Below are 16,399 nucleotides of genomic sequence, written 5' to 3' on the forward strand. Positions count from 1 at the left end.
ATCTCAGTTACCAGCCGTTATACCTGTGTTTGACCGTATATGGAGAATAAGTGCGGGAAGAGTCGCTTAGTGGAAAGTTCTGTCGGAAAAAATGGCTGACAGCAGCACATTTGGTACGCATTCAGGAAAAATATCGGCCATCCTAGAAACTACAAAAGGTCACAATTAACTCAACCACCTAGAGTTTAATGGACGCATTTAATCGAAATAGATTTTGTAGATGTACAGCAAAAAGCCAGCGAAGGAATGAAGATGACGAAGTGTAAAAAAATTCATGAGAAGATCCAAAACCAGGGTCGTAGCCTGGAAAAAAAAAATCATGAATGAGGCAAAAGATTGTTACAATATTTTGGCTCTATTTCACAGTGATGTAAATCAAAAGAAGTGGACAACTTGCATCTCGAGGCTATATAGTTCGGCGTACAAACAGGCAATGACATAACGTGATGTATCGAGCTCGAGAGGTGATAAATGAAGATAGAGCCCTCTGGCATTGTTACGAAATAATGCAAACGCAACAGTAGGAGGATAATTAAGGAGATGTGAAACCTTATGAAGTCATATTAGTCGTAGGTCAGAGACGTTACCACAAACAAAGTACCGCTAACCACCAAAGCTAACTTAGCTCAGTCAGTGCTAGACGCGTGACCAAGTAATAAAATCCCTGACCATACCTGTACTGCGGGTTCCCATTTTATTTTCTATTTTAAGAGTAAAACCAGGACGTGCATTTTAATTATCCGCTTCCTTAAATTAAAACGAAAATAAACTGCTTTTTGTACCAATATAGATTCCGTCATGAAAAACGTGACACTTCCCACGCTAAATGCGTCACGTTATGCAATATTATTCTTACACTTAAAACACAATTTGCGTCAAAGGGTCGAGTGCAAACATAAATAGAAAACTAAACTACTCACTCGTTAAGCGGATTCGCTACGGCCCTAAAATCCCAAAACAATATCTTTCAGCAAGTGAAACCAGATTTCGGCGTAAAATTAAGCGTAGTCCTTTACTAAAGCTTGTAACCTGACATTTAGATCTTATCCTTTTGTATTTCATGAGTGAACTCGATCGATTCTGAGCCTCACAATAATACTAATAAAGTCGCGTAAACAAGGACTGAACTCTTGTCACATTTCACTTTAGCAAGGCGTATAATTTTCTGCAAAGCTACTACCCCGCCTTACGACCACCCCGTTAATACGACCACCTGGTTATCACGGCCACTTTACTCTGGCCCAAAGTAAAGCTCAGTCAGTCATTTTCTTATTTCAAGAACTCCTTTAATACGGCCACCCCGTTAATACGGCCAGATTTTTGTGGACCGTTGGTGTACTTCGGATTTCACTGTGAATCTTTTGTCGTTTGACACAGTTTTCCATTATGTAAACAACTTTGGAAGTGATTTGCGAGGAAAACTATGTTTCAGTCTAAAACGTGTTTTGTAGGCGTAAATTTACGTTAGCTAAGTTCCGGCAGTGTTCGAAAATTGTGTTCGAAATCTCTCTGAAGTGAGTCAAAAACTGTCCGAAATGAAATGTCCAAAATAAAACGTCCGAAATTTTAATGTCCCGAATTTTTTTGCAAGTAATGCGTAACCGTTCGATAGAAGAATTCATAAAACAATTATTCCATTCTTGTTCGATAAGACGTGATTATAACAACCGTTTGTTATATATCACCTGGTATCCAACGTGGGGTCATAATAATTGTCAATTATTCATCCGATGAGCTATTATTACCCGGTGGAACAGCACGGACGAGATATTTCCGGATATTTTCATGTTATTAGAAACAACCTGCTTCATTTCTCTCTTTTCAAAGTCAGATATGAATTTCTGCCCATTGCTCTTTATAGTGTCTACATTTTTAACAGGACACTTGCAGGTTTTTGAAGAAAATCACATTAACCTTTTGAAGAGGAAGATCACTGATTTCAAATTCAGGCAAAATTTATTCGATTGTGACAGGTTATTTGCCACGCTATTGAATTTCTAACTCGACTCCAAGGTTTTAACATTAAAATGAACGGAAAGGCATAATCTCAAAGTGGCTGATGAAATTATATCAAAATCGTGTTATTCTAAGTTGTGTATAGCTTCCATATTGTGTTGGCGTGTTACGTGATGACTTAACTTAACCGACGTGAGAGTAAATTTCTTCTTTTAAAAAGCTTCCCTGCATGCAAACACATATTTCTAGAGAAAACCACTAACATTAGACATAAAAATCGCTTTATACTGCTTAAAAAGTTAACGGCAATTAGTCCCTAAGGCTTATTTTGTTGTCAAATGTTGCGTCTGGAAATTTATTCGTCTCACGTTTTGCTTTGATAATTACTGATGGAACCAGCTGCAATAACCACCTGTCTTTCTAAACTGAACAGGCAGAAGAGTAAAGGAACATGGAGGAAAATTGCTCGCTAAACTTGACTACCACTTCTTCTGTCATTTTAGCCTCGTTAAATGGCGTTTCTGGCTTTTTGACAATAATTGGTAACTCAATTATTCTTCTGGCATTGTACAAAACACCTTCGCTTAAGAAGACAACCTCAAATTATTTTGTTGGCTCGCTGGCTTGTGCCGATCTCTCTGCAGGTCTGTTTGCTAACTCCTTGTACGTGGCTTTAAGTGGCTTTGTTTCTCTTCAAGAAATTCAAGAGTTAAAGAACGCTGAAACTTTTGTTTGGCTGTTAACTACAACTGTTACAACTTTTAATTTGTGTTTTGTAGCAGCTGATCGTTACGTCGCCATTATTCACCCTCTGCGATACCCAGAGGTGATAACGACCAAGCGACTCTTTCGGACAATTATTTGCACGTGGATTTTCGCTGTTTTATTTGCTACCATTCCTTTTTACCTTCCGTACAGCGACTTGCCGAAACTGTGGATAGCTGGTTCCTTTGTGACATTTTTCTTTCCTTTAGCAGTGCTTTTCTTCTGCTATTGTCGTATTTACTTGGTTGTTAAGGAACAAAATTCTCGGTTGAACAGACAGCCCACCTTCGACCGTTCAACGCCATCTGCGGAAAAGTTGAAAAACAGAAAAGTAGCCACAACCTTTGCAATTTTGACTGGCGTTTTTGTTGCGTTATTTCTGCCGACGCTTGTGGTAAACTTTCTAGGCATGGCCTTACAAAGACAATGTCATATAGTAAAACTGAATATGGCTTGGTTTTGGGCAGCAGTTGTGTCGTTTACTTCTTCTGCGATAAATCCTTGGATTTACGCAATACGAATGACAGATTTCAAACGCGCCATAACAGTGTTGTTAAGCAGGGCGTGAAAGACTCAGCACAGTATCAGGGAATGATATCATAGGCGCAACTAACAGATCTTTTCGGTCCCGGACATTTGTTAAGATGCTGACTGAATACTTGAAAAAATAATTCTGCGGGTCTAGATGGAGTTAAACTGTTAGCTGAAAATTGTTTTAGCCTTTACTATACATCAGCTGAGAAATAACACGTTTATAAACCGATGGCTGAGGCCCCTTTTACATTACGTCGGAGAAATTTGAAAACGCAGCTTTATTTCCGCGGCTAGGCCTACCGTCCACACTAATCCGTCACGAAAACGGAGCTTTTCGAACGGAGGAATTTGAAAACGCGGGCTTTGCATTTTAGTACGCACGGAAAACATTTTGAAAACGGAGTTTTTCGAAAACGACGACGTTACAATAACCATGTGATTCCCCTGACAGAGTTTTCCTCAAACCTGAAAAATCCAAAATGACTGGTGATTATTGCGTTTTGAAATTTCTCTTGCGTAGAGTAGACGGGGCGTGAGTCTCGAGATCTACAAAATTAACGGCTAGCCGAGAAATGGGCGGAAATTTTTAACGGATAGCTAGTAAATTTCCAAAATTTACTGGCAACTGAAATAAGAACACCCCATTTAAATCCTCTACAAGTGTAGTACGGTGTAGCATTGAAAATCTTTTAACTTTGCAGCAGACCTTCAAACAGAATAAGATACATTGGCAACAAAATTGGAATTTCAATCTGCCTCGCAAGGCCCTCATATTAACTTATTTTTTTATTCTTTGTCGGTTTTTAACTTTCACTGCAAATATCTTTTTAGAGTTAATTTTATTGCATTTGACCCTGGTGTGACACTGTCAGCTTTAAAACATGACGCTGTTTTCAGTGCTAATTAATTTCAACTTATTTTAATCTCCATGTCCCTAGTTGTGAACCACATTATGATTTGGTCCCGTTTACTTCCTGAATAAAGACTAGTAGTAATAAAAGATTAGATTGAGCAGTGCGTTCACGCGTGCTTTGCATGTTTGGTCAACTTTAGTGACGTTTGAGTAGCCCAATAGAAAAACTAAGTTTGATCGAATGACACATAATAATGAGATACGATCGTGAAGTTGAAGCATGCGATAAAAGTGTTTTTAACTAATTAAGTATTAACTAGTAGCCATACTATTGTAATTTGTAATTTGTGATACGTGTAACTTGTTAAAGATGTGTTACTTTAAATAAAAAAATAAATAAAAGAAAAAAAAATTAAGAATTAACTTGCACTGAACAAAATATTTTCCATGTCGAGGAAAAGGTTGTTGTTATTCATCGTGGTAGATGCAATAATAAGGTGTATTATCGTTTGTCTCACGATGTAGTCACTTGAGATGTAGATCGCGACGTTTCGACTGCTTACTGCTAGTCTTCTTCAGGCGATAAGGTCGACTGATTGCACGGTATCATTTATATCACAAAGGTCGGCTGTGATTGGTGCATTTCGATCCTCCTATTGTTCCATTATTCCGGCGAGTAGCTGTTCCCTCAGTGGTCCGCTGTTGTACCGTTCTCCCATTGTTGTGTTTCTTGATCGTGGGTATCCATGCTTCAGGAATTTCAATTCCACTATCCCTGTTGATGTTGTTAGGGTGAAGTCTTATGTGAATAGCTTCCTTGACCCTACGTGTGTAGCAGTGAGGATCTCGATCAATAAACTTGACCTCATTCCAGATAGGATAGTGGCCGGTCTCGTGGGTGTGTTCAGAAACGGCGGAGGTCTGGGTTCGGGCGAGTCGTATATCCCTGTCGTGTTCTTTGATCCTCTCCTGCATAGATCTCCCTGTTTCCCCGATGTAGACTTTGCCGCACTCACAGGGAATCCTGTAGACAACACCATCTTGTTTAGCCGGGTTGACGGTGTCCTTTGGTCGCACTAAGTGTGACCGAAGTGTCGTGTCGGACTTAAAGACGGTGCGAATGCCTTGTTGTTCTAGACAGCGGCGGAGAGACTCCGAAACTCCTTGGACATAAGGTAAAACGGCGGTGGATTTAAATTCCGCGACAGGCTCTCTTCTTGGGGTTGTTCGTGCCTTTGTGATCTTCTGTACAAAAGAGGAGGGATATCCGTTAGAAACAAGTACAGATGACAGATGTTTCTTCTCTCCAGCGATTACTGATGGTTTGGTGACGAGGCGTTTAGCCCGGTCGTACAGACACTTCACAATACCGCGCTTTACTGAACGAGGGTGGTGTGAATCATACGCTAGGTACTGATCAGTATGTGTTGGTTTCCTGTAGACACTGGTGGTAAGGCGGCCATCAGGTTCTCTGTAAACTGACGTGTCGAGAAAGGCGATCTTGTTGTTGTTCTCGATCTCCATGGTGAAACGGATTGATGGTTGTTGACAGTTCAGGTGTTGCAGGAAGACGTCAACTCTATGCCGATCCAGGATGGTGAAAGTATCATCTACGTAGCGTTTCCAGATCTTAGGCTTGCAAGGTGCGGACTCTATTGCTTGTTCTTCAAATATCTCCATGTAGAGATACATGGCTGTGCCATGGGGAGCCCTGTATCCGCGGTTATTGCTAATCTCTACATGGAGATACGTCAGTTTACAGAGAACCTGATGGCCGCCTTACCACCAGTGTCTACAGGAAACCAACACATACTGATCAGTACCTAGCGTATGATTCACACCACCCTCGTTCAGTAAAGCGCGGTATTGTGAAGTGTCTGTACGACCGGGCTAAACGCCTCGTCACCAAACCATCAGTAATCGCTGGAGAGAAGAAACATCTGTCATCTGTACTTGTTTCTAACGGATATCCCTCCTCTTTTGTACAGAAGATCACAAAGGCACGAACAACCCCAAGAAGAGAGCCTGTCGCGGAATTTAAATCCACCGCCGTTTTACCTTATGTCCAAGGAGTTTCGGAGTCTCTCCGCCGCTGTCTAGAACAACAAGGCATTCGCACCGTCTTTAAGTCCGACACGACACTTCGGTCACACTTAGTGCGACCAAAGGACACCGTCAACCCGGCTAAACAAGATGGTGTTGTCTACAGGATTCCCTGTGAGTGCGGCAAAGTCTACATCGGGGAAACAGGGAGATCTATGCAGGAGAGGATCAAAGAACACGACAGGGATATACGACTCGCCCGAACCCAGACCTCCGCCGTTTCTGAACACACCCACGAGACCGGCCACTATCCTATCTGGAATGAGGTCAAGTTTATTGATCGAGATCCTCACTGCTACACACGTAGGGTCAAGGAAGCTATTCACATAAGACTTCACCCTAACAACATCAGCAGGGATAGTGGAATTGAAATTCCTGAAGCATGGATACCCACGATCAAGAAACACAACAACAGGAGAACGGTACAACAGCGGACCACTGAGGGAACAGCTACTCGCCGGAATAATGGAACAATAGGAGGATCGAAATGCACCAATCACAGCCGACCTTTGTGATATAAATGATACCGTGCAATCAGTCGACCTTATCGCCTGAAGAAGACTAGCAGTAAGCAGTCGAAACGTCGCGATCTACATCTCAAGTGACTACATCGTGAGACAAACGATAATACACCTTATTATTAAAATATTTTCCAGTTAACGCATTTGAACTGTTGGTCACACTTAGAATTCAATTTCAGATCGAGAAACACTTGTAACAAATATTTCTTGAGGAAATAAAGTTTTGACCAGCGACCCTGCAAGACAGCGCGTCGCCAAATGTTTTTAAATTTTGTGTTTGTATTTGTTTACTTTACTCGAATTTACATCTTGTTTTTACAAATGAAAAAGGTGAACCATTCTGAACACAAAACACGACCTTTTGGCGAATTACGCAACACGGAAAGTTTGTTTTTTTGACAAACAATTATGGCCAAAACGAATTTGCTGAGCTACAAATCGAAAAATTTATTTTCTGATCACAGAAAATTTGCCGAGCTACACGGAAATTTGCCGACCTAACGAGCTTACCACAACTCCTGGCCATCTGCCGTCGCCGAGTTACAAAACATTCTTTCCTGATGACGCAGGCCTTAGTTACTTGTTGTCGAAGGCCAGCGGGTCAAAATATAAGTAGCTTTGCTGAAATCATACACACTTCGAAACTATACGGCGAATTAACAAATTGACGTCAGTTTTTTTGTGTGTCTGTCCTCTTAGTGATGATAAATTGCGTCATAACATTGTCAAAGTGGCTGTGGAACCACAAGCCGCAGGCGAGTGGTTCCACAGTAAACTTTGACAATGTTATGACGAAATTTATCATCAATAAGAGGACAGACGCATAAAAAACGGACGTCAATTTGTTTTTTTACAATAGTAAGACCCCAAAATTGTCACGATCAAATGCTGGGAATAAATGAGGGGAAAAGACGCCGTAAACTTGCCGTGAACAAAGATGAATGAAATTTATTGAAAATGACGCGAACATTGTCGATAGCTTTCTCGCTTTTTGATTGCCTTGTGGGGGAGGGGGGGGGCACTGCCTGCTTAAAAAAGTCCATAAAATCTCATTGGTTAAAAAGTTGACAGTTCGACTGCTGAAAGTTGAACTTGAAAGCTTGCATAAATTAAAATTTTCTCCGTCTGTACTCTTATTCATGATGAAAATGAGCCAATCAGCGCAATAGAAATTAGACAGTTATTGTTAAATATGACTGCGTGCATGCGCTTATGATGTAATTTGCCCCTGCTGTGGGGGAGGGGGGGGGTGCAAATCGGCGAGCAAATCCGTAAGAAAAATTCTCGATACAAACTGGATTAGGATTGCGTTACACTACTTGAACGCAATTATTGTATGCTCCTGGTATAAGTAGCCGTGGTTACGCTAACATACACTGACATCGCCTCAAAAGCAAAAATGTTCTCGATATTGTTTCCCCGTCATGCACCTCCTGCGCTCGCAGACAACATACCGCTGCCTAGTGCCGCGATGATTGCTTTACAAATTGTAAGATGGCAGCTCTATTTCATAATAAGTCGTTTAGCTCTTCCCCACCCCAGTCCTCCCTGGTTGGATTATTTGAAAACTATACTATACGGTGAAGTGATCAGTTTAAATGAGACAAACAAATATAACTTTCACAAATCCAGGTTGGTTTTGATCCTAAATCTCAAGTCTCAAAAGTTCGACCGAATACCTAAATCATTTAAATCAAACCTCTACTAACGGCGAATATTTTATTCAAATCAGTTTCCGTTTTTTAAACATTCTTTTTTTTTTTGGATTATTTTTTTGGAAAAATTTTCAAGTTGTGCCTGTAGCGAAAAAAAGTTATTAAAACATGGAAAATGGAAAATGGTATTTTGGAGAGAATTTAAATATGGACTGAAAGTAATTGAAATATTTTGGAAGTTGCATCCTCTGACCTTCATGTAAAATCACATTTGCCAGAAGGTTCGAAACTACTTTAAGTTGAAGTTATTCTCACTTTTTAAACGCTACACGTTTTAGCCGTTTGACAGAAAATTCCTTTCTACTAGTACTTCACAGTGTTTTCTAGCGCAAGGCTTTATCAAAACTGACTTTATCATTTCGCGTCACTGGTGATCTCATCTAGTGAAATTGCCTCCAGCCAATGGTGGAAAATTGTTCGCAAACGTTAACCACCGAATCTTCCGTCGTGTTAGCATCGTTCAATGGCTTTTCTGGTATTTCAACTATAGTTGGTAACTCGATTATTCTTCTGACATTGTATAAAACACCTACTCTCCAGACGGTCTCGAACTATTTTGTTGGCTCGCTGGCTTGCGCCGATCTCTTTGTGGGTCTATTTGCCAACTCGTTGTACGTGGCGCTAAGTGGTTTCCTTTCTCTTCAAGAAATTCAAGAGCTAAAGAACGCTGAAACTTTTATCTGGTTGTTCACGACAACTATTACGACGTTTAGTTTGTGTTTCGTCGCAATAGATCGTTATGTGGCGATTATTCGGCCTCTACTGTATCCACAGATTATGACAAGAAACCGATCCTTCCTGGCGACCATCTGCATATGGATCTTCGCTGTACTATTCGCAGCCATCAGTTTTTGTCTTCCGTACAACGACTTGCCGAAGCTGTGGATAATTGGTTCTTTTGTGACCTTTTTCCTTCCTTTAGGTGTACTCGTATTCTGCTATTGCCGCATTTACCTGGCTGCAAAGGAACAAAATTCGCGGTGGAAAACAAGACAGCCCACTTTCGATGGCTCGACTCGATCTGTCGATGAGTTGAAGAATACAAAAGCAGCTTTGACATTTGCAATCATAACTGGGCTTTTTGCTGCATTGTTTCTGCCAACGCTAGCTGTAAACTTTGTTGGAATAGCCTTACAAAGACATTGCCATAGAATATGGCTCAATATAGCATGGTTTTGGGCGGCAGCTCTGTCATACACTTCGTCGACTATAAACCCTTGGATCTACGCCATTAGAATGGCAAATTTCAAAAAGGCTTTAAGACAGCTACTGTCGAATAACGTCCTACGGCGTCTTAGAGCCTTTAGGCGAGTGTGTATACCAAGAGAATTCAAGTAACTCGTGGGATATTTCATAGTATACCACTCGAAAGCGTTGCATAATTAGTATGTACTGAGGGAACATCAAGAGATAAATTCTGGGATGTAAAGACAAATTAAAAACTCTGTTATGCGACATTCACGACACTGATATTTTATTACCAATGGAGGAGACGAAAATCAAATGTCCCATTAATTGACATGTATTGTAGCTTTGTCTTCAAGCGATTTATTGCCTTCGGGGGACATTGTAAAGTTTGCGAGTCGCTCTTTCGAAGGACGTTTTAAAATATTTTAGGCGTAAAGGATGCTGGGTAATAAAGAGCATAAGATAGTTGAGTGAAGCATGGCGTGCTCAAATGTTGTTCAAATGTTGTTGTTTATAGTGGTCAATGCGCTTAGCTACACCTAGCTAGTTCACAGGAATGCCACTAAACTGACAGAAACAAATATATCAACTAAACAAATTGGCTTAAAAATCCCAACTGGTGGAAGGGCAAGTTGGCTATTTACAAGCAAGACCGGGGAATTGAACTAGGGTCTACCGACAAACAACTCCAGCTGAGTGGTCAGAGCGGGACTTAAACCGGTGACCTCCGAATTTCAAGTCCGGCGCCCTAACCACTCGGCCACGTTCCTCCACTTTGACGGTAAGGTCAGAAGTGAAACGACATCGAGCCGGTATCCGGTCAGAGATCTAGCACCAGAACAATAAATGAAGTAAAATCTTTCATTTGTTCAGACAGTTATCTTCTTAACATTATGAATATGATGATGAATAAAACATAAGATGTTGCGCAACACATTTCATTATAAGTACTGAATAGCCGGGGACACATGAGAGAAATAGTATCGAAACATTATCCACGGAGCACAGAGATAATCTGGTTTAAGAGTTGCAAAATAATGAGATGGACATTCACTTTGGATCTATTTTGGTTTTAACTACAGTCGAACCTCTACTTACGGCCACTTCATATTTTCGAGCCAGTTGAGAGATTCGCCTTTTCGCCTTCCAACACTCTGGCTCTCCACAGTGGCCAGAAAAATCTGTTCGCAGGGTGGCCTTTGTAGAGAGGTTCGCCTGTGGCACATTTTGACAAGTAACCCTTCATTGTTTCTTTTTTCCGGCCTTTTTTTAAAAGTGATCAGAGTTACTAGACAGTATCATTTACAAGATAATACGCCTTCAGTCTCCTCTTTCCCAACTCAGGTCAAAAGACAGACAGAGGGCATATTTCAGTCGAACCTCTAATGTCGGTCACCTCCCCACAACATCTACCTCTCTACTACACTTACCTATTTTCGTAATAGTCGAGAGATCTGTTATGATTTTAGCCTTCTAACAATGGCCATCTCTCCACAATGGCGAGTAAACTCTATCCCCACGGTGGCCGTTGTAGGGGAGTTCGACTGTAGAGTACATGCAGTTATAAAAGGTTTTAAAGAGACTTGAAAAGGAAGGTTATCTCTGGCTCCAAGTGCCTTCTCCTCTATTCCTCAAACAGGACCCAGGCCTTCTAAGCTAAACTTTCCTTTGGAGCTTAGTTTTTCGGGCAGGACGCTTGGCGGATCGTAGCTTAGTTGAATTCCAAGCTGCAACCCTGTGCTAGGAGTAATAAAATATCCCGCCGGCAAAACACAACGGCAACGAGAACAAGAACTCGGTATTACGAAAAAAGATTTGAGGAACACTGTACGGTTACGTAGAAGACTAAAAAAAAAAAAAAAAACGCACACGAGAGGCAATTTTTCAAGTCTTCAGCTGAACATAATTCTGACAACCGAAGGTCTGAATATAAATCTAGATAAGTACGAGATTCCAAAGTAAATTAAATTTAATGCTGGCGTTGTCTCAGGAGTTGCTGTTGTGATATTATTAAAACAGAGTTTACAACTTGTCTGTCCGCTTTGTTTGCTTTTTTTTTGTCACGCGAGGATGAATGTGTGCCTGATTTCCATAGACACATTCGTTTTTTCATGAAATCTGGGCGAAAATTGACCACTATCTAATGTATAGCGAGTTGTCTGGCACGAATGCCCGACAAAAATTGGTTAGCGAGTTCTTTTTAATCATTTTTTTTTTGAACAGCGTTTAGGCGTATTTAAACTGTCGGTTTGTTCTGTAATTTTCTTAAGGAGCTGACCGCACATAAGTTCATTTGATCTGATCTAATTTCTCCACCTCTTTGCACAGGACTTCGATTTCCATTGGTTTAAAAAGCGGGAAGCCACAAACAAAGTCAACAAAATCTCACCAAGTGCCAACCGCATATCGCTCTTGGGTAATGTTTATAGCAGCTATGCGTTCATGCTGATATCGAAGATGTCACGGCTTTTTAAATTCTGCACAGTAAATGTTTTATGGCTCGTTTGAAATCTGTCATTCGTATAGCGTAAATCCAAGGATTTAACGTAGAAGAAGTGTACGACAGAGCTGCCGCCCAAAACCACGCGATGTTAAGCCTGAATCTGTGACAACGGCCTTCTACGGCAATTACAACAAAGTTTATGACAAGGGTTGGCAAGAAGAGAGCAACAAAAAAGCTTGTTATGATTGCAAACGTCACAGCTGCTTTCCTGTTTTTCAACCCCTCGACCACTTGAGCTGAGCGGTGAAATGCGGGCTGCTGTTTCCACCGAGAGTTTTGCGCTCTCGCAATCGCGTAAATGCGAAAATAACAAAATAAAAGTACTCCGAGAGGAAGGAGAAAAGTCACAAAAGAACCAATTATCCACAGTTTCGGCAGGTCGCTGTATGGAATATAAAAACCGATGGTTGAGAATAAAAGAGCGAAGATCCACATGGAAGTGATCGCTTTAAGAAATCGCTTTGTGGTTACTTCCGATGGGTATCGTAGAGGTCGAATAATAGCGACATAACGGTCAACTGCGACAAAACATAGGTTGAAAGTCGTAACAGTCGTAGTTAACAACCAAACAAAAGTTTCAGCGTCCTTTAATTCTTGTATTTCTTGCAGAGAAACAAAGCCACTCAAAGCCACGTACAACGAGTTGGCAAACAGACCCACAAAGAGATCGGCGCCGGCTAAGGAACCAACAAAATAGTTAGAGACCGTCTGGAGAGAAGGTGTTTTGTACAACGCTAGAAGAATAATCGAGTTACCAACTATTGTTGAAATGCCAGAAACGCCATTGAACGAGGCTAAAACAATGGAAGAGGCCGCGTTTAACTTTGGCGAGCAGTTTTCGTCTTCCATTTGAGACGGGTGCGTGTTTTTCGCCTCAATTGGTGAACAAAAACTAATTTTCCCTGCCTTTGTAGTTGAATAAATAACACAATTCCGTGTGGTGCACCTGTGATCACAATTGACACAAAAACGAGTGGATCACGATTAATTAAAATCTGTGGCAATAGGCTCGAAAACTGTTTCTTCCAAAACTTGCTTCTGTTTTGGTAAACCCCTTCAATGAAGACATTCTTTTAATTGGCAGCGTTACGTGGCAACAACTTCAAATTTACACGGATACAATTCACATCCCGCTGAGAACTTGAATGTAAAGACGTATACAAATCATCGACTAATTCATCCTTCAGCCTCCATGCGATTTATTTAGATTATTTGTTTTGGAGTCGAGTTAGAATTATATTAAATTTTTTTCTAAAATTAGGCATTGTTTGCCGTTCTTAAAATTTAATTTTCAAACTGTTTTGTTAGCATAGCTGACAAGCGTCTAAATGTCTGTGAAGGAGAAAGGCTAATTTCCCACAAAATTGACGTGATTTCTTTAGTCGAACTGTAACTAAAAAAATCGTATACACCAATAACGAATTTTGCACATGTTTTAACAAATAATTAGTTCGTTCGGTTTCTGATTCGACGCTCGTTATGTGCTTATTATTTATTTATTTATTTATTTATGTATATCTATCTATCTATCTATTTATTTATTTATTTATTTATTTATGTATATCTATCTATCTATTTATTTATTTATTTATTTATTTATATCCTTCAGTATTAAAAACCGATCATTGGATAATGCAATTCAAGAGTTTTCATCGGCTTAGCCTTCATGATATGTGAGCCATTATACCATGCTCTAAAAATATGGTAGGCATACGCGTAACTTTTTTGGAACGTTTTTAACTTGGTAAAATATTGATATTTTCCAAGTTGTCGTGGTGGGTCGATTTCACTCCTTCACTCCTTCACTTCCTGTTAGACATTTGGAGCCGGGGGGGGTACACCCATATGAGAAGGGGGTCAGGGATGCTCGTCTGAAAATTTGAATTTAACTCCTAAAGAACACTAATGTGGGAGTTGCTCGAGCTTCATTAGACCCCAAAAAGATACCATTTAAAACGGAAGAGGCTCGATTGCTAGCGACTGTTCAAGAAAAGATCCCGCGCGCACTTGTAGACTCAACTCGCGTACTTGAGAGATCAGCGGAGAACAAATGAGAGCGTTTCTTTTATTATCATTATTGTTATCATCATCATCATTATCATTATTATTATACATAAATAAATAAATAAATATACATTTATATAGCGCCATTTTCCATTAATTGTCCATGGCGCTTTACAATACTTTAAAAATTAAAATTCTAAGTTTAAAATCCTAAAATTACAGTCCTAATCCTTTAAAAACTTCGAGTGCACCCTGAAGGATACTTTGACAGCTAAGAATGGGGACGTTTCGTCCTCAACACCCTAAGTGAGACCAGAATCTTTGATTTGTACCCGAGACGACGAGCATCCCGAACCTATTCATATAGGAGTCCCCCCCCCCCCCACCCACCCCACCAGGTTTTGAACAATGCGCTGTCTTACAGTTGATTGCACCGTATCAAGTCAGCTATTTTTTGACTTTCTGGCTCAAGTACTCAATATCTTACCGCAGAAATGATCTTAATTGAATAGATTTTCGCACGAATGTTTTTATATATAGAAGCTAATTATTATATAAATAGCTCATTTCCTGGAGGTGTCCGTTTATACAGGTTTAACCGCACTTGATTGCCGAAAAACTGAGATCACAAAATCGCAAAAATTGATGAGCTGAAATTGAATTGAATCGAAAATCACAAAATTGATGGGCTGTACGAATTTTCGAATTATGATTCATGCCGTGATAAGATAAGATAAGAACTTTATTAACGTGTCGAGGTCGCTAGCGTACAATATACACTAATTGGGGACAATAAACAGACAAGAGAATTGAGGAGAATTTGAACGACGCGTATCGCTATTATTTATAAATACTTCAAAGATGAATATGGACATGACGAAATGATTTGAACAAAATAGTTGATAAATAGGAAAAAGAAACATTACACAAGAATCACTGGGAGTTCAGCGGTCACTAATATCGCCTTGGAAAGGGAAGAAAACAAAAGAAGAAAAAAGAAGTTATTACAACACGGGGTATTGGTATTTGGTAACCCATTCGAGTAGGAACCCCGCCGAACAGGGCTTAACTTTGTTGAGCGGAAAGGACGCGATGCTTTCTTTGTGATATTATAATTGCCTGGGAAAACAAAGAACGAAAAAACAGGAATGAAAATGAGAATCCGATTATACTTGCTTTGCTGATCAGACAAGAAGCCGTACTTTCTTTATAATTGTCAATAACTTTTCAACGGCGTTATATCTCCTTGTGTACTCTCTTACCGTTGCGTTTTGCCAGTGGGCTTAAAGTTTAACTTAATCTTCGGATTAAAACCTCAAGTGCGTCAAAATTGTCGCTGTTTACAGACAATCCATTTTCCAAGTTGAGTGGCTCATGGCCAGTTTGATTATTTTTACTTTTCTATGTTTTGGGGACGCTTCCAGTAAAACAGTTATTCCACTCGCGCTTTTTGGATATCAGATGATTATGGCCAACGCGCGCTCGTGTAGTAATTTGTTAATTATTTATCTATTTTCGATAACGTTTCCTGCTTATTTTTTATGCAGAGTGAAAAATACTGCGCTTCACTAGAAAAGCATGACTCGTGAAAAAAGTACAATATTTTAATCATTTGTTCTCTTTCTCAGTTCTAAAAGCCCTTTAATCAATCATTTCCATTTCAAGTAAGCGAAATTCAGGACGCATAGTTATCAAAAAATCCCTTACACTTTCGCATATTTCGGGAGTCTTTAATTTAAGATTTATAAAAGGAAAGAATCGATTAAATAAAGACCACGTGGTTCACTTATTGCTATCACGAAATTTTCCCTTCCGAAAAATATTAACCGGCTCTGTCTCGCAATCACCGATTCCAGTGTAGAATTAGTGTACAAAACGCGTTTCTGTGGAACACCGTGTCCGGTATCACAGCTTTCCACTCAGGTCTACTGTTTCATCGCCCAACAGTTACCTTCCCTGTGGTGTCGGCACTTCAGTACACAGGCCTTCCAATCGAATGAAACACATCGACCCAGGTCTAATTAACATAGATGCATGCCTTAGCTAGTGCCCTTTAAGTTGGAAGAGATGTGAGAGTACTGGTACAAGAGAAGTGAAAGGGTCGAAATTTCAGATTTAGATAACAAGATGCAAGATTTGCAGTGGTTACTCCACATCAGGTAGACTCTTTACTAAGCCTGGCCTAAAACTCTCATACGTCCTCATCGACTCCCTTCGACTCTGCCACGCTCTTCACGCTCTAACACGCGCCCTCATC

General features: G+C 40.2%; 3 protein-coding genes across 3 annotated transcripts in view; 2 read left to right on the plus strand and 1 right to left on the minus strand.

The window, feature by feature from the left end:
• Positions 1–428: 428 nt before the first annotated feature.
• Positions 429–4,433, plus strand: LOC145491672 (alpha-1A adrenergic receptor-like). The gene has a single exon (XM_081470903.1). It carries the CDS (start codon positions 2,408–2,410, stop codon positions 3,287–3,289), a length of 882 nt encoding a protein of 293 aa, XP_081327029.1. The 5' UTR covers positions 429–2,407; the 3' UTR covers positions 3,290–4,433.
• A 4,101-nt stretch (positions 4,434–8,534) lies between these two features.
• Positions 8,535–16,399, plus strand: part of LOC145492080 (beta-2 adrenergic receptor-like) — a 34,951-nt gene continuing 27,086 nt past the window's right edge. The window contains exon 1 of the mRNA XM_081471399.1: positions 8,535–10,910. Coding sequence (XP_081327525.1) covers positions 8,850–9,785 — 936 coding nt within the window. The 5' untranslated portion in view covers positions 8,535–8,849 and the 3' untranslated portion in view covers positions 9,786–10,910. The remainder of the gene's footprint in view (positions 10,911–16,399) is intronic.
• Positions 11,492–13,336, minus strand: LOC145492081 (alpha-1A adrenergic receptor-like). The gene has a single exon (XM_081471400.1). The coding sequence runs from the start codon at positions 12,985–12,987 to the stop codon at positions 12,106–12,108; it is 882 nt and encodes a 293-aa protein (XP_081327526.1). The 5' UTR covers positions 12,988–13,336; the 3' UTR covers positions 11,492–12,105.

The sequence above is a fragment of the Orbicella franksi genome, chromosome 7 (assembly GCF_964199315.1).
Source record: "Orbicella franksi chromosome 7, jaOrbFran1.1, whole genome shotgun sequence".
NCBI lineage: Eukaryota > Metazoa > Cnidaria > Anthozoa > Scleractinia > Merulinidae > Orbicella > Orbicella franksi.

Bases quoted from the DNA above. Each gene is read 5' to 3' on its own strand.
- LOC145491672 (XM_081470903.1), top strand. From the start codon at position 2,408: ATGGAGGAAAATTGCTCGCTAAACTTGACTACCACTTCTTCTGTCATT.
- LOC145492081 (XM_081471400.1), bottom strand. From the start codon at position 12,987: ATGGAAGACGAAAACTGCTCGCCAAAGTTAAACGCGGCCTCTTCCATT.